The sequence below is a fragment of the Elephas maximus genome, chromosome 13, assembly GCF_024166365.1.
Source record: "Elephas maximus indicus isolate mEleMax1 chromosome 13, mEleMax1 primary haplotype, whole genome shotgun sequence".
Taxonomy (NCBI): Eukaryota; Metazoa; Chordata; class Mammalia; order Proboscidea; family Elephantidae; genus Elephas; species Elephas maximus.
Window position 1 is genome coordinate 80,489,067 of NC_064831.1, and position 18,371 is coordinate 80,507,437.

Genomic DNA, 18,371 nt, shown 5'->3' on the forward strand with positions numbered 1-18,371 from the left:
CCACCGAGTTGATTCCGACTCATAGCGACCCTATAGGACAGAGTAGAACTGCCCCATAGGGTTTCTGGGAAGCGGCTGGTGGATTCAAACTACTGACATTTTGGTTAGAAGCTGAATGCTTAACTACTGTGCCACCAGGGCGCTGTGAAATGGTTAAAGTGGCAAATTTTATGTTGTGTATATTTTACCACAATTAAAAAAAAGAGTAAACACATACACATATAGCCTGTATGTTATTTGCAGGAGGGAAAAATTTTAAACACCTAAGTTCCCAACAATAGTATATCTATAAAGTGGAATATATAAGCACCCACCGTTTGTGACAAAATGTGAAATGGAGTATGACATAAATCTCTACGTAGAACATGACCTTAACTTGGTTTTTTTTAAAAAAAAATGTGTACACAGAAAACATTGGGGATGTTAATGAAATGTTAATAAAATGAACAAATCCATCTGGGAAGAAGTACAGCCAGAATGCTCCTTAGAAGCCATGATGGCAAGACTTCGCCTCACCTACTTTGGACATGCTATCAGGAGGGACCTGTCCCTGGAGAAGGACATCGTGCTTCGTAATGTAGAGGATCAGTGAAAAAGGCCTTCTAATAGGTGGATTGACACAGAGGCTGCAACAATGGGCTTAAATACAGCAATGATTGTGAGGATGGCATAGAACTAGACAATGTCTCGTGTTGTACATGAGTCGAAAACTAACTTGATGGCACCTAACAACAAGAATGAAATATTAATTGATAGTTTGTTCTGGGTGATGGGATTATAGGAAGCCCTGGTGGCACAGTGGTTAACATGCTCAGATACTAACCAAAAGGTTGAGGATTTAAACCCACCAGCAGCTCCATGGGGAGAAAGATGTGGCAGTCTGCTTCTATAAAGATTAAAAACAGCCTTGGAAATCCTAGGGGGCAGCTCTAGTCTTTCCTACAGGGTCGCTCTCAGTTGGCATCAATTCAGTGGCAATGGGTTTGGTTTTGATTTGGGATGGGATTACAGGTGTTTAAAAATGTTTTAAAAATAAATCCCAGTGTTTCCCAGGTGTTCTTCAGGGGACACGAATTACAATGTTAACAAACATGCTGAACATTAAGACCATACCTTGCAGAGGAGTGGCTGATACTAGTCTGGGAGAACAGGTGGATGGGAGCGGATGTGGGCATGAAAGGGCAGGTGCAGCTGGAGCTGGGGAGGTGATGGTCTGGCATCCTGGGGAGAAATTTGGCTAGACATTGGCACCAGAATCTGAGACCTGCAGGCAATGCTTGGGCTAGCAAAGATTGGCCCAGCCCAACCAGAGTGGGATGGGTGCCCCTGTCTTCTTGCTTCTGGAGGTCCCTGGATTGTTTCCTCAAACCCCGCCCAGTCCCTCTTTGGCTGTGCATCTCCCTTGGGCACTGCTTCTGTCCCCTTCTCCCTCATGTTGACTTTGCTGCTTGGTGGCTGCCAGTGGGACTCAAAGCCCCAAGGAGAGAGAGGTCATCCTTCAGACCTGGAGCCCTAGGTCTACAAAACTCAAGCTTTCATCAGACACCAAGCTGGCTCCATGTAAGGGGAAGCTCTGGGTCAGGGGCTGGGAGAGAAGCATCATCCAACCTCAGCTGCGTACCAGAACCACCTGGGAGCACTAAAAGTCCGGATGCCTGGGCCCCGGCCCAAAGATTCTGATATATCTGTCTCAGGTGTGGCCTGGGCCTGGCCACGTTCTGGGGTAGAACCCTCACCTACCACATGGGAGACCCGGTTCGGCCAACGCACCTTAGGAGCAGCCACCGCCTGCAGGTCGGTGGAGGCTTGTGTTTTACTCTGATGCTGAACAGCTTTCAGTGGAGCTTTCCGACTAAGAGGGACTAGGAGGAAAGGCCTCGAGATCTACTTAGGAAAATCTGCCAGTGAAAACTCTATGAATCTAAGGGTCCCATCCACGGCCAATCATGCGGATGGTGCAGGACTGGGCGGTGTTTCCCTCCACTATGCAGCCGGTGGCCAGGAGTTGGCCCACTCAACAGTAGCTAACAACAAACAACGTACAGCTGTGACAGGCTGCTCCTGCAGCTAGCGTGCTTTAAGAAATGTTTGCCGGCCCTGTCTCCAGCAGTGAATATTCCTCATCTCACCACACCTAATCCGCAAGGTGGATAGTGCCATTGCCTTCTGAAAGAGGGAGAGCAGACACAGAGAGGTTAAGCAGCTTGTCCGAAGTTGCTCAGCTATGACAAGGCAGGGTGGAGTGTGGGCTCAGGCTCTCCGGTCCAGAGCCTGGGCTCGCTCTCTTGCTCCCCTGCGCTTCCTCTGCCTTTGTCCACAGTCCTCCCAGGCAGGGTGGGACCCTGTCCTGCCCCCCGCCCAGGTCCTCACGCGCCAGCCAGGTTGCAGGAAGCATTGTGTCAGATGACCGGTGCCCCAAGGCCAGGCTAGCGAAGACGCAAGGGCGTCCAGGCGACCGGCCAGCTCCAACTCTGAAGCGGGGCTGGACGGCTGTGGAGGAGTGAGTTCAGGGCCATTGGAAGGGAAGGGGGAGCTGAGGGAGGTAAGGGGAGAAAAGCGGCTGGCTCTTAGCTGGTGCATTTCACGCAGCCATTTCAGGAGGCCCCCTCCCCCACGGCAATTCTCCCCCACGGGCTGACCTGGGTCCCCACCCCTGGATGGGTCCAGGCGTTTCCCAGGATGAAGGAAAGTTTCACAAAGGCGCCTGGAGAGAGCTGCCCAAACTTCAGCTATACTATTAATAGCTGTGTTGAGCAAGCAATTAGCATGTGAAAGAGGGAGGCCAGGCAAGGGCCTGGGGAAGAGGCAAAGCTGTAACTGGGATACAAAACGCTGCTGGGGACTGTGTGGGGGTGGGGGGAGGACCTGGGTCCCCGCACTAGCGCAGACAGGGAAGGCAGTGGGGCTCTGTGACCCACATTCCCGAAATCTGGGGCACACCACTTCTTCCCAAATCCTAACTCCCTTTCCCCCATGCAACTCCTCTCAGGCCTCAGGGACACCCTCTGGGGGCAGGGCTGGAACCCTAAGGCTAAGCACCTGAAGAAAGAGGGAGGGTTTTGAGGGCAAAGGAATCTCCAAAGAACTGTGGTGGGAGTGAAGGAGAGTCCTCAGGACGGGCTAGTGGGAGGGGACAGGTCTACTCAGTGGAAGGAGTTCCTCATCTTATTTCGAATACTCTGTAGCTCAGTTTGGCAGTCCCTGGGGTGGTGCAAATGGTTAACGTGCTGCAGTCAAAAGACTGGCCGTTTGAGTCCACCCAGAGGCACTTTGGAAGAAAGGCCTGGGATCTACTTCAGAAAAATCAGCCACTGAAAACGACATGGAGCACAGCTCTGCTCTGGACACATGGAGTCGCCGTAAGTCGGAGTAGGCTGGACAGCAACTGCCTTTTTGGCAGCTCAGCCCTCCTGGGTTCCACATCCAAGAAGGTAACTCAGCCTTCATTTCTTTCCTGCTCTGCAAGCCCTTGCCTGGCCTGTCTTCGCAGCTTCCTGGTTTTCTCCCCGTACCCTGGTTTGGATCTCTATCTTGTCAGACTATTACCTGCAGCTCTTTCGGCACAGCTTTTGCTGCAGACCCACGTAAGCCAGTTTATAGATGGCTGCCACAGGCCACAGGCTCTCCCTGAGGGTGCGCGGGGTGGGCACCTCCAACAGAAAGTGGCCATTTTACATAAACCACCTGGTCAGTTTTGTGGGCATCCCGGGCTCTGAATACAAGTTTCCCTCAGGAGCCAGCAGAGCTCAATGTGCCCATGAATGGCGTCTAGGACTCTTGGAGCCGTCCGTGCTTTGTGCCTTCTCTTCTTTTGGAAGAGAAGGATGGAACCTTCTGGCTCTTCAGGCATCCCAGACAGCAGCTCCCCTGCCCCTGGCTCAGAATCAACTACAGCAGGAGTCAAGGAGGCCACAGGAATTACTCCTCTTGCCCTGCCAAGGGTGTGTCAGGGGCGGGGGGGGGGCAGGTGTCACCCTGAGCCAGGACAGGCGGGGCTATTCAGATGCGTAGGGGCTGCCGAAGCTGCAGTGGCCACGAAGGCAGCGAGTGGGTGAAGACAGACCAGTTTCTCTGGCTCCCGGGGAGGCAGCTATTGCCAGGACTACAAAAGGCTCTGGGAAGAAATGTGTGCACCTCTCAGTTTACAGAAAAAGGGAGACTTGGCACTGTGGAAAGCCTTTCTTCTTTTGGGTAGCTGGGGGTGGGGTGGGGGGAGCAGGGACCTGGGACTGGATCCCGGCTTTGCCTATGTTCTTTGTGTTACACCACGCTGCACGACTCTCCAACGTCCAGCTGGATTTAAGGGTCTTTCTTTCTAGGCACAGTAAAGGCAGACACAGAGAAACAGGAAGTAGGCAATTTAGGAGAAAGTGCCACAGCTCCTGGAGGCAGGTCACAATCACTGTCCTGTGTATTTCAGTTCTCCAGCAGACCCAAGTGAGATCAGGCCCAGTCCATCCTCATGGAGTTACCTGCAAACAGGGCTTTGCTTCCTGAATTAGCTTTCGGCAGTTGGACTTGTTTGGTGGTGGAGTAGGGCAGAAAGTTGACGAAGAAAAACAAACATTATTAACCTTTCTTACACAGTACCATCTACAGCAAAGTGAACCCCTGCACAGAGTTATCTGCAAATAGTTCTGACTCTGCAAAAATCCCGTGACTTCCGGAAAATCAATCAGCCTCAGGGTTTGGGGTCCAGACTCCAAGGTGGATTAAGACTATTCCTAGGAGCCCCCGGGGAAACTTCTCTTCCTACATGTACAGAAATCAACATTTTCTTAATGGAGGCTGCGTTGGAGAGAAGGTTCCCCTTAGAATTAAGCTGGGGGGGGGGGGACGACATCACTTTTCCACAAACCCAAAATATCTTGAGAATCTCTCAACAAGTCCACAGGGACAAGAATAAATCACAGCAACGATCAAGACTTAAAAGGAATTTTATTATTTTTTTTGAACGGGTTGAGGGGGACTTTACAAGAGTTTGAAGCTGATACCTAGAAAGGAAGATAAATAAAATACAAAGCCAGTATGTTGTGGCAAAATTCCAGAAAACACACTGAAAAAAATCTTTACAGTTTAAAACTGCTTCACTTTGTACATAATTACAAATTAATATACAGCATGTGGGTTTTAACCCATTTTTTAATAGAATTTAGCACAGAAATGTTCGTCTAGCATTTGAAAACAAAAAATGAAAGCAGAGGTATGAGGTGTACAATCACCCTCCTGCACGTCCTAGCGTCTGACACCAAGTGCACCCCACATGGGTTATGCAAAACACAGGAAACCATGAGGCTAAACTTCCGCCACCGGCAAGTTCACTGAGCACATACGTCCCTGACGGATGGTCGCAGAGGCACAGGGAAGGCTGAGCCGGGGGAAGATCTTGGAGTGAAGGAGTGCTGCGCTTACTTTCCGCCTAAGCCAGGGTGTGGCAGGTGCCCTCTGCTTCGCTATGAGTTCCGTGCTCAGGAGCCCACAGCGCAGACTGGGCTTCAGCGTGGATTTCTAGAACAGGTTGCAATGCATTTGGCAGGAGAGCTCTTAGCCAGTGGGGTCTGCCCATCTTTCAACCTTAGCGAGATGGAGAACTAACTCATGGCCTGTCAATCTTGTGACAAAGTAAATTAGATAAGGACATGGAAAGATGCCTTTGTTTTCGCTTCCTTTTTTTTTTTTTTTTAATGGTAGCATTAAAATACTTTTCATTTTAAAAACCTGGCCAGCAGGCAGTAGATTCCAAGACTCTGGTTAACTAGGAATGTTATGCTACATTGAAAAAAAACATTCAGAACCAAACCAGAACAAACTCGTTGCCTTCTTGTCTCTTAGGCTGCATCAGGGCACCAGTGCAAGGCTGAGACACGACCCCCAGGACCTCAGCAGATGTATGTCCAAGTGGCCCTGCTGGAGGATGGCGAGGTGCCCAGCTCTCCGCTGGCCATCACGACCGTTTCATCTACAGGGGTTTTCTGGGCTTCCAGCTTCACAGAAGTCCAAGCATGCGGGGTCAGATATTCTTCTGCACTGTCTTCTGTCACCGCACAGCCACCCTCTCCTCAGGACTGCCTTGGCTACAAAGCTGGGCTTGACTATCCTTGGGACACAGCTGGCCACACCACAATGTCAGAGGACACTTCTGCTCCCATGCAAGTACTAAGTCCTTGGGAAGAAAGAACTGGCTATGTGAAAAAAAAATCTTAGAGACAAAAGAGTGGAATATAAAGCACTTTGATGGATAGAAACTTCTGGCCTGTAAGGTTACGGTTCCACCCTGCTTTTAAGGAAGGGCCTATTCTGTTAAACCCCTATACGGTAATACCTGTCCCCTCAAGTAAAGGTACAGACAAAACCCTAAGAGTCTCAAAAATCTGTGCTTACCACTAATACTGAGGCCTTGGGAAATAACAAAAAGGAAAAGAATCAGCTGAGGGAAAATTTTAGTGGTATCACCCTGAGACATAAGGGGGTGGGGCGGGGGGAGGAAAGGTAAGATTCGTACCTTAAAAAAAAAAATCTTAATAGGGATTTCTTTCCCACAGAGAACTCTTATGGGGTAGGATGGAATGTTGGCAAAGGTTGAGTTACCTATGCAATCTGCTTGTTCTTAACCCTCTCCACTTTCAAAGAGGAAAACAGTATGCCTGATTGTCTCAGAAATGATGCCAACTGACGAGAGCAAGTAAAGTGCACATATCACCCCTGGGATGAAACATGGAGATGATCTGATTTGAAGGAAGATGCAGCTCCTTCTATGGGGTTTGCTAGATTCTAGGACTACGGAGAGTGTCACTAACTACCCCCCAAAACTTCAGTGCAGTTTCAGGAATCTGATTTCTCCAGCTTGGTGGAGAAAGACACTGGGGAATTTGATCTGAGTCACAACCAAGACAACCACCCCTTTTCACAGAAGGGTAGACAGGGCTGTAGACTCAGTAACCAGCATAGGCCTCAAGTCACAAGCAGCAACAATCCCAGGTAATTCCCCAAACACGACAATGCAATCCCATCGGGTTTAGTTCCAGAGGAGAGAGATGACACAGAGAGATGACACTTTCACGACACAAAAGCGCAGTTTGAGTAAAGCCACTCTTTTCCACCGCAGACTAGATTCCTGACTGCAGCTTGGGCAAATGCAGAAGGTTTCTGATTCTAAGCTTGTCCAACCTGACCAAATGGTTTTAAGTTAGTGGGGTATGGGTGGAGGTGATATCTCCATTTTTAAAAACCACTGCCCAAACAAATTACACATGATAGTAGTTGGGAGTAAAAGACACTCTAACGTCCACACGGAGCTGTGCGGCTTCTGTGGAAAATCTCCACAGTGCTTCTGTGAAGAGTCGGCGTGAGAGCAGCACTCGTCAGTGCTAACTCCTCACTGGTGTAAAACCTGGACAACAGGGTCAGCCACCCCGTGCCTGCACAGGAAGGCGACACGCCAGTCTGATTCAATACTGCCCTTCCCGCAGCTGTACTGGCAACGGGCCCATGAGTCCCAGGCGGGAACGCCTGGGAAAGTGACAGAACACAGCTAGGCTCTGGGGTGGAGCAAAGGGAAGCCATGACAGGCACAGGATGTATCCTGGAGTTGTAGGGAGTGGTGGAAGGAAGCAACTTAACTTTTTGCTGTTTAGGGTCTTGAAGGGGGGCAATGGGTGTATCACGTGGTTCCAATAGAAAATCAGATGATTTTGTTTTTAAGTCTATTTCTCACGGGAAAGAAACCACCATGACAAAACAGGCAAATGTAACTCACAGGTGGCAAGTTTCTTGAATTCTCAAACAAGGAAGAAGACATCCCTTGATAAAAGAATGAGGTGGGGTGGGACGGGGGAAAGGGAATGAACCCCTCCCCTAGCCCTTCTCCTTCCTTCTCATCTGGGCCTTCAAGGCACTTGGAAAGTCACTGAGGAGGAAGGGGTGCTGGCTGCGACCTCGGTCTGCACTGATCAGACAGTCTAAACCGTTGGGCTAGTATGATTATCCTGAAAACAACACACACACAAAATAAATAAAACAAATCTACGCTAAAAATTTTAAACCAGACCCCTTTCAAATAAACTGAAAGATAAATATCTCCATCTGCAAGGCCAGCTTGCAATTAATTCATCAACAAGCACCATGTTACAGATTTTTTTTGTTTGTTTTTTAAACGTATGGTTCAAAGCCCCATGTGCCTGAGGGGCAAAACACAGGAGTCAAAGGCCACAACTGAAGCACAATTTCCCAGGATCTCCCCTCATGGGAGCACCCCGTGCGGCAGGAAGAGGGGCTCTCAGAGGCTGCTGTTGTTAGTAAGAGAACGTTACCAATGATCTGGCCTGCCCATACGAACTGGTGAGGAGCCTCAAGCAAATAAAGACCAAAACACAGTGGAAAGAGGGAGAAGAGAAAAAGAAAAAACCCAAAAATAAACAGGCAGGGGTAGGGTACAACTAATTATCAGCAGACCTTTAGAGTTTTTAAATTGTATATAAAAAGCCAATTTGCCACGGCCTCCTGAAGAAGAACGAGAACTTACCCCAGCCCCACCTTCTGGGCCAGCTCCTCTCTTGATCTGTGCTGGTGGAAACCCTGTACACAAGGTATAACACTTCTCAGCCACTCGTCCTGGTACAGGGGTGGGAACATCAGGAGCTGGGCCAGCCAGGCTAGGGAGGCACCGGACCAGAGGTGTGCCAATGGGGTGTGCCCCCACAGTGAAAGCCTGTGGGGGATTATGATGGGGCTAAGGAAGACTGGCAAAAGGCCGTGGCCACTTCTGAATGGTCAGTGACAACCACAAAGTATCAAACTTCTACCTCATCTGTGCCCAGAATATGTGGGAAAAATCTTGGTAAGTCAATACATGATTTCTTCTAGATTTGATGATGAGATTAGATACTTGCCTGAAACGCCAAGATCAAGGTGGTGCAGCTCTTATGCTTCTTACACACACCAAGTCTTTTCTCAGGGGCTTTCACAAATATTTGTCCTCCCCGCTAAAATGAAATGGGAAATACGTGCATAAGAAGGGGTAAAGTGTGCCCTGGGAGGGCTTAAAGGGAAACCAGACTCTGAGAACTACTGTGTGAAATCCTTAACAATCCTTAGCAGCCGCACGCCACCTGACTTGGTGGCAGGCTGTCCCCTTGGGTGGAGCGAAGCTGGCCAGATGTCTGGTGCAGACTGTGTGTAACTCGGATAAGCCCCATGTATATGGCAAACTGGTCACTGTACATGTACAGGGGAAGTCCAAACGGCTTCATTTTGATTGTGTCCCCCAAAATGAAAGAGTGTCAGAGGTTTAGACCTCACTGGAAAACACTCTTGTAGGCTTTAGGAGTAGCCATTCCTGATGTATCCAAAACCATCACCAGTACTTTGGGGGTCAGTACTTTCAGTGTTCACATCCTTAATACAGTCAGCCTCCACTGTTGAGCCCCTGGCAGTCTCAGATCACAGCCAAAGCACTGTCTGGGCCTCCTCCTCCATCAGACACTCCAGCCCCTTTGCTCCTTCTTATCCAGGACGTGGCAGCACAGAAGGACTTGCTGCTGGAGATGGGTAGGTGTACACATAAGAGGCCGGCACACGCAGGGACCGCAGGGAGGGAGCTGGTGACCACAGAGCAGGAGGTGGCCGCCTCAGCAGAGAGGAGGCAGCTCAGCAGAAGATCTCTTCACCCTCTGCTGGTACTTCAGATGCAGGGCCATCTGGAAAAGTGCAAACCAGGAATATAAAGAAGAAATTCGGAAAAAAATGACCTCGAAGTTGTTCTTTTCCTTTAGCTCCCCACCTCTGCCCCCCCAGTGAAATCTTTTGTGATGCAGGTAGATGACCCTGGCGTGTAGACAACGAATGCTCTGGAATCCACAAGTAATATGTGATATTATATTCTTTTAAGCACATTGTTGTTGTTGGGTGCCATGGAGTCCATTCTCATAGTGACCCCCTGTGACAGCGATGAACTCTCTGCAACAGCTGCTGGGTGTCAGTGCTTACTGCCTGAGTGAGGCCCGGGGTGACACCCCCTTCACGACCTACTCTCTCTTCAAGTTACTTAATGCATTAGACCTTACATTTCTAAACGTTGTCATGTGCTGTAGAGCTGATTCTGACTCACGGTGAGCCCACGTGACAGAGCAGAACTACCCCATAGGGTTTCTGAGGCTGTGATCTTTATGGAAGCAGCTCACCAGATCTTTTCTCCTGAGGAGCAACTGGTGGGTTCAAACCACTGACCTTTCAGTTAGCAGCCGAATGCTTAACCGTTGTGCCACCAGGGCTCTATATTTCCAAACAGCTTGGAAAATATTAATTTTCTCAAGCTTCCCACACATAAGAGAAAGATCAATCCCAACCACAAAGAATGGAGAAGGATTCAGGGAAAAAGTGGCACATAAACTGGGAGGCCCTGTTTGGTGCAATTTAATCTGGGGTGCTATGGCCTTTAGCACATTATTTCATCTCTCTGAGCTTCAATGTCCTCATTTCCCCTGGGCTCAGATCACTGACCTCACCAGCCATTTTGATGACTACGGCAGATCTGGACACACTCACAAATGCCAGCTGTTATTACCAGTTACTGGACTAGGCCTAGAAAGACATGGAGGGTTCTGCTTCACATAGGTGAGTTTCAGTTCCTCAAGTGGACTGTAAACACCTCAACAATGAAATCTGTGCTTTGGACAGTGTTTGTTAAATTAAGAGTTTTTAGTGTTAAATCCAACAGAGCAAGCAGGTCTGGTGAGAAGTACAACAATTCAGCTTTCACTCACCTAAAACACACCCCTTGTAAACTGCAGACCCCATTCTTCAGAACCTAGGGCTGCCGGGCTGGCGTGCGTACTCACCACCAGGCTGAGAACGGCTCCCTTTGCTCTTCTTCTTCTTTTCCTTCTTCTCCTTTGGCTTAGATAACCCAAACAGGCGGGTGGAGGTGGAGGTGGACACTGCAGTCTGGCTTGGCCCCTCGGGTACTTTACTTGTCTGGCTGGCTGAACTCAGTATGTGAAAAGCTTTATCTTTGTGTGTCCGAGAGAGGCTGTTCCTTTTTGGGGACACTGAAAGTTCGGAGTCCAGTGACCCTGATTTGGCTATTGAAGGTGCAGAAGGCAGAGGGGACTCCTCAGGATTGGGGAAGAAGGACGGGATCCTCATCACCTTGGTATGCTGACATGAGACCTGCACCGTTCAAGAGAGGGGGCTTTAGCCTAAAGGCTGGCAGCATCCCTGGCGCCCACTCGAGAAATGCTGGCTGAATTACACTAGTGTCAGCTGGGGTTTACCCACTTCCTCCGGCTCTAGAGAACTCACCGTGGTAAGGCTCAGAACTTCTCATTTACTCTCTCTCCTGAGCAGTAACCATCCAGGTGTTATTACCTTTGATACCATTACTGTTTTTATTACACCATGTACTTTAATCAGTATCATAAAGAATTACTAGCATGCTACGGATTCAACTGTGTCCCCCCCAGAAGTATGGGCTGTAAACCCTGATCTGTGGTTATAATCTCATTTGGGAATGGGCTGTCTTTGTTATGTTAACTAGACAGGATTGGTGTAGGGTGTGGCTTAAATCAATCTCTTTTGAGATATAAATGAGATTAAAGAACCAAGCCAGAGAAGCAGAGATGGGGGAAGAGAGATAGCAAGCCACCTGAACATGAAGATCACCCAGAAGCAGAAGCTCAAAAGAGGCAAGGACCTTCCTCCACAGCCCAACGAGAGAGAAAGCCCTCCCCTAGAGCTGGCACCCTGAATCTGGACTTCTAGCCTCCTAAACTGTGAGAAAATAAATTTCTGTTTGTTAAAGCCACTCATTTGTGGTGTTTCTGTTACAGCAGCACTAGATAACTAAGACATAGTGCCTTTGATGAAGCAGCTCAGAAAAGAACTCCCAGAAACAAGGAGAGCTGCTTATCTCAAGATTGATTTACACAGGGAGGTAGATAATTATTTCAGGGCAAAGAGACTATAAGACCCTGGCCAGGTTAGAGGGTAAGTGGAAGAGTGGAGCTTATACCCAGATGTCAGGCAAAGGGCAGACCAAAGGTGAAGAGGACCCGGCTAGTCTGTGCTCAGTTGCCTCGGACCCTTCCTCTGCCACAGCCCAGCTGATTTTTTGGGGACAGGGCAGAATCAGTCATTGTGGCATAAAATGGGACCATCTGTTGCTCCCCACCATATATCTGAAAACTTCTACAGGAAGCTAAAACTGTCCCTTCTGGAAGATGTCAGTTTAATTTTCTTTCATGGCCCAAGGTCAATCAATCAATCCAACAGCAACATGATAGGAGTTTCCATAGACAGGTAGATGTGCGTGAACTCGGGCTCTCCATCTGCCACAAGGCGTCCACGTTCCACAACAACCATGGAATATCACCGATAGAAACTCCGAGTCAGTGTGCTGAATAACTGAAAGCCCTCCCACGTATTTAGCAGCTACAGAAAAGGAAAGGTTTCATCAACGGCAGCAAGGCAAATCAGGAATTAAGGACAGTCCAGATATTAGAATATCCACAAGAATGAGTTTCACTTGCCCAGAAGAGCAGTTGTCGCCTCCCACTCATTTGGTGGGATGCGCTTTTTCCTCTCTGACTGACTCCCCAGTGACTCTACAAAATGGGCTCTTGAATAGCTCCTGCACCAGAGCCATCTACTGCTGTTGAGTGATGGCAGGCACTGCCCCTTCTGGGGGTTCCTTATCCTTGGTGTTTCCCCCAGCAGGCTACAGGTTCCTTTAGGGTGGGGACCACACCCAATTTCTCATGTGGCACAGAGCAGATGGGTTGCCTGTTTTCTCAGACATGCTGAGGCTATTCCAGCCTAACCTGATGGGGCTGCGGGAGGCGTCAGTCTGGCTGGAAGTGCCCATTAACTTCCTTGGCCCCAAAGCCCCAGGCATCTCCATTCTCCCCATCAACCTCTCGGAGATGCAAAAAAGAGAAAAAGACTCACTCTCCACCCCACTTTTGGTATAAAACAAAAATTACGTAAAAAAAAAAAAAAAAGGTGGGGGGCGTTTGTATTTCTGCTTACTTTCTGTGGTGCTTAGTACACGTGGAAAAAAAAAAAAAAAAGTCCACTGCCGTGAGTTGATTCCAACTCATAGAGACCCTCTATAGTAAATGGAAGGTTCTTAATTAGCATTAGTCATTAAGTAACCAGACTAGTGACAGATAAAGAAAACCTCTCTTTTTGTCCCTGGGCTCGGAACAGCAGAAGAGAAAACAGGAAAATGCCTTCATTACCTGAGAGATGTCCCGTTCTATCTGCCTTTGGCTGAGGCGCTCCGTGTCTCTCTTCATTTGCTCCTGCTCTCTCTCGAGCTGTTTCTGGGCCGCACGCAGCCTCTCCAGGTCATACTGGTATGTGTCCTTCTTCTGCTGGAGCTCCCTGAGGTCGTTCTCTAAATCCTGCTGCCCACGCTGCACCTTCTCCTCCCACTGGGCCAGCCGGGCCTCGCGCTCCTGCAGCTCCCTCTCACGGGCTTCCCACTCCCGCTCGCGCCTGCGTTTCTCCTCTAGGTGCTGGGCCTGCTGCTTCTGCAGGTTGGCCAGATCCTGCCGCTGCTTCTCCAGGCTGCGCTGCTTCTCCTGCTCAATGAGGGAGCTGGGGCGGGAGGAGCTCCGTGTGAGCACGCGCTCACTCAGCATCAGCTTCTGGTCCTCGATGTAGCTGTCCTGCTGCAACACCACACCCTGAGGGAGAGCAGAGGAGGAGAGAAACGCAGCTCAGGCCCAAGATGAGAGCTAACTTCTGGTCCACCTCCTGACCCGGACTTGGGAGCAGAGCACCACTCACTAAGACAGACCACAACTCTTCTCTGCCTCTATCAGTGGTCTAGGGAAAACGCTCCAGGGTAACTTTGGCAATTATCAAAGAGGAATGCTGAAGGGCAGGAAGTCAGTTTTTTGGTCAAACTTGGTCCCATGCCGTCTGAGGCCACTGGCATTGGCTGGAGTGGGCGAGTGAGTACATGTGCATGTGTATAGGAGGTGGGGGGAGGCAGGAATCCTATGAACTGGAATCAGCTTGAGGGCCCACAACAACACATAACAACAGATCTTCAAGAAAGGAAATGAGCAGAGTTTCAGTACTAAATAGTGGCTGTTTAGGGGAGGGCCATTTTGAGGTACAGAAAACAATTTGTTGTTTTGTTCTGGGTTCCTGAGCTGGACTGTACCTGAAACTATTGAATGGGGGTTGACCAGACCAAGAGGGACGCCTGGGGGCCAGATGCTGACTAAACCTCAGAAGCTGATAAAAGCCCTGAGCCCTGAGGCTCAGATGGATCTTCCTGGTTGGTAATCCTGAACATCTGCTCTTGGGATGGTAGTACGTCCCCTTGGGCCACGAGAGCTCTGCACTAGGACCCTCCTGGACCTGCCTCATGAATCTCTTCATTTGTCCCCTTTTTTGTTATATTTAAAAAAAAAAAAATTAAAGCTGTTATGAATGGTGTTTCCTATGAGCTCTGTGAGTCGTTTCAGCAAATTATAGGATGACCCAAAGGAGTATTGGGAGCTGGCTGGTCTGAAGTGGAGACAGTCAGGTGAACTCCTGAGCCTGTTGTAGCTAGTACTCTGGAGCAGCAGAGGAAAACCCCAAATCTGGGGCCAGCTGGTCTGAAATGTATGGATTCATGTGGGCTCCTGAGATGGTAGCTGGCACCTGCTGATCTAGCCCTGGTGGCTAGGGATGAGAGACAGAAAGGCTACGTGGGCAGCTGTGGTCAGAAATGAACAGGGGAGGGGAGCTGAGGTTTTCACAGGACACAGCTGGTGCACAGAGTGGGATTTATTATCCACCACACAATCTGCCAGCAGAAGTGGGCAGTCTTACTTTCCCTGAACTGGTTGGCGCAACTGGTGCAGTTGGCAGGTTTGGTAGAGTGACTCTGACTTCACAGCCACCCTACGTAAATACCACATAGAAATACGGAATGTCAACTTATAATACTACAGGCTGTCTGGATGTAAATCATCTCCTAAATGCATGTTAGTACCCTCTGTGCTTTGTGGCCTGGTTACCAAATAGTGCCTGTAGTCAACCATTTCTTCATCAATTCCACTCTAATAAGGTAGATAGTGCCATAACCATTACATTTTATAACCTTTTCCATCACGAGAGTCAGTCTTGCCTAGCATCAGAGCCCCATTTACCCTAAGCAACCTATAAACCTCAAAGATCTAGGTCAACACCACTCCCTTTACTGTTTTTCTCTAAACAGGCAAGTGGAAGAATGAAAGATAAGCCATGTACCTGCAAAGTGCTCAGAATTTCGTGGAGGTGAACAATGCTCTGGATGACCTGAAAGAAAAAACAAAATGGAAACATCATTCCAGGGACTTCTGCGTCTTGGAATCCCTTACACTAAGTGGTTATTTGGCAAGATAATTTCCTAAATACAGCAAGGTGCTTGCATTTTAATGAAATATTGTCAAATTAAAAACGGCAAAGAAAATAAGCATGTACAGGTAGCCAAGACAAGCAAAAACAAGACCAAAGAAACAAACAGAACTGTGTATGTAGACAGAACATCAGTACACATTAAAATGTATTATAAAACCTAAAACGTCAATCATTTAAAATGACTGGCACACAAACGGCAGACACAGCAATATAACAGAACAGAACACCCGGCGACAAACCGTAAGAATTTAGTCTATGATATAAGTAGCATTCCCAATTAATGGGAAAGGACAGAATATCCAATAAATTGTTCTGAGGAAACCTGGCTAAATCTTTGGGAAAAACTGAGTCTGATTCACACAAAAAAAGTGAAATGGATTCAAATGTTAAGTGTAAAAATTGAACCATGAAGAAAGCTGGAAGTAAATATAGGAAATGGAAAAGGCTTTTCAAACACAGAAGCAATGCAAAAAAACTACAGAAATTTTTTCCCCATATTTTACTACGTAAGAATGTAAAATTACATTAAAAGGCAAAGGTCAAACTTGAACAGAAAGTCAAATAAAAAATATGTGATTAAAAAAGGCTCCCATGAATCAATTAGAAAAAGATGCATTCCCTAGTAGAAAAACAGGCAAGGAACAATTCAGAAGAAATACAAAATAATAATATAATTATTAAAAATGACTTAATCTTATTTGAAATCAAATAAATGAAAATAAAACAAGTACAACTGGAAGTTATCAAACCAATAAAACATCAATAAAAAGTGGTAATATTCAGTGTTGGTGAACATAAGATGAAAATGGATACTCTCGCACCTGACAGGTAGTGACTGATAAATACTGTATAACCTCTTTTCTGGAGAGTAATCTGGCATGTTGAGGAAATAAAGGGCTGTGTAAAAAATGCGTGTACAAGGGTGTGCTTGGCTGCACTGTTTAAAAAGCAAGAAGTAGAAAAAGAATGAACTATTGGAAAAATTGGATCATGGTACACACTGTAGTAATATATAGCTTTTAAACAGCATGTTTTGTAAAACTATGACCTGGCGAAATGCTTACAACGTGTTAAGACAAAAAAAAAAAAAAAAAAGGCAGGAAAAATAAAGCTAGAGGCACTATTGATACGAATTATATAAACTGTTTATATACTGGTTCATACATACAAACTCAGACACACAAAGATACGCTCTGTGGTAAAAAAAGGCTGGAAATGTGAACACCAAATACATAATAGTAATTATCGCTGAGTGGTGGGATTATGTTTATTTATTTTTAGATTTTCAGACATATTTCAACTTTTCTACCATAAACATCTATCCATTTTATATAAAAAAAAAAAAAATTAAAAACTTAACTACCAGGCTTAGCTCCTTTGAGAATACTTTTCATCCTGCATTAAGTTTATCCTTAAACTGAGAGAGAAGTCACACAAGACCCAATGGCCACCTATAGGGTATAATCTGTAATGACATGCACAAAAAACAAATTGGTTTTGTACTATTTCTTACCCCAACTCTTCTCACTACAGGGGAAGCTGCCAAATGGAAAAATCAACTAACAGCTAATTTTTAAGCAGGAGACACAGAGAGCAAGCACCCTGTGAAGCCTGTGTGAGGCCAGGTGTATTTCATTTAAGGATAAAAGCATGGGACGGGATTCCCTCAGGACATCACAATATTTAGACTTCCATGCCGACAAATGTAAAACAGTATCTTTCCGTGTTGTAGGGGAAAAAGTGAAAGATCTCCTTAACTTAAAATTTCACAAAGCTCCTCAGAGATTTAATATGTTAAAAGCAAGAAGAAATACAAAGAACATCCTTGGAAAGTACACCCTGAAAAACAACTATCATATACCTAATTCCAGTCTGCTCACAGAGAAAGCCACATACTCAGAGTCAAATAATTTTGGAGATGGGTAACCTCAAGGAATCCCTGGGTGGTGCTCGGACTACTAACAGGAAGGTCGGCAGTTTGAACCCACCCAGAGGCACCTTGGAAGAAAGGCCTGGCGATCAGTTTCTAAAAGAGCACAGCTTTGAAAACCCTATGGAGCAGTTCTATTTTGCACACATGGAGCTGCCATGAGTGGGAATCAAATTCGATGGCAACTGGTTTGGTTTGTTTTGATTTAGTAACCTGAAAAGACTACTTAATAAGAAAGCATCAGGGAGAGCAGGGAACAAGTGAACAGAGTGCAGCCACCCTGCAGGATCAGTGAAACTCGGTTCAAGAAAGGTGAAAGTGAGAACTGTTACAACCTGACTCCTAACTAGGAGAACAGCAAGGCTACTTTCACAGCTGAAACACACATTTAGTGAAAAGCAGTTCTCAAAGAACAAAACTCCAGAGTCCTTGCAGCACAGGAAATTACGATGTAGAATTACCCAAGTTAATTTCCCCTGTTCCAGACTTGTAGCTTTTGGCATTGGGTTTGCTATAACTTATATGCAGTGTGACTCAGGCTGAAAAAAACCACCAAGGACACTTCACAGCCTAATGTTTACAGAAAGCTGATTAAAAGAGGATTCTGAAGGACAAGAGCGCATCAGAGGCCATTCTGGTAGGAAATACTCTAAATGGCTGATTCCAAAATGGTGCCCTGGGACTAGGAAAAAAAAGAAAGGTAAAGGGACTGACAACCCTGCAGATTTTAGCCAAGAGTCATCTTGTTTATAACTGCAAAACAACAATGAGTATTGCTAAGCGAACCACGTTAAGATTAAACATATGCTGCTCTTAAACAGCACAAATGTCCTTACCTCACTGTTTCTTTTAAGCATAAAGCCCAGGTTAGCGTTACCACCCTATAAAACAAACAACACACATTAAAAAAAGAAAGATCACCACGTAAAAACTGAATTCAACATGCTTCTAAGTTACGCTGTGGCCTCTCATTTCCTCCGACCATAGCCTCTCACTGCGAAGCCATGAAGACTTGAGGGTGACTGTTACTGACGCCAGCAAA

General features: G+C 47.1%; 1 protein-coding gene across 10 annotated transcripts in view; it reads right to left on the minus strand.

Moving 5' to 3' along the window:
- Positions 1–4,919: 4,919 nt before the first annotated feature.
- Positions 4,920–18,371, minus strand: part of AKAP13 (A-kinase anchoring protein 13) — a 395,855-nt gene continuing 382,403 nt past the window's right edge. For all 10 annotated transcript variants that reach the window (XM_049905678.1, XM_049905675.1, XM_049905676.1 and 7 more), the window contains 5 exons: positions 18,166–18,210; positions 15,250–15,297; positions 13,236–13,685; positions 10,836–11,166; positions 4,920–9,695 (listed from right to left, as the gene is read on the minus strand). In XM_049905678.1, coding sequence (XP_049761635.1) covers positions 9,646–9,695; positions 10,836–11,166; positions 13,236–13,685; positions 15,250–15,297; positions 18,166–18,210 — 924 coding nt within the window. In that variant the 3' untranslated portion in view covers positions 4,920–9,645. The remainder of the gene's footprint in view (positions 9,696–10,835; positions 11,167–13,235; positions 13,686–15,249; positions 15,298–18,165; positions 18,211–18,371) is intronic.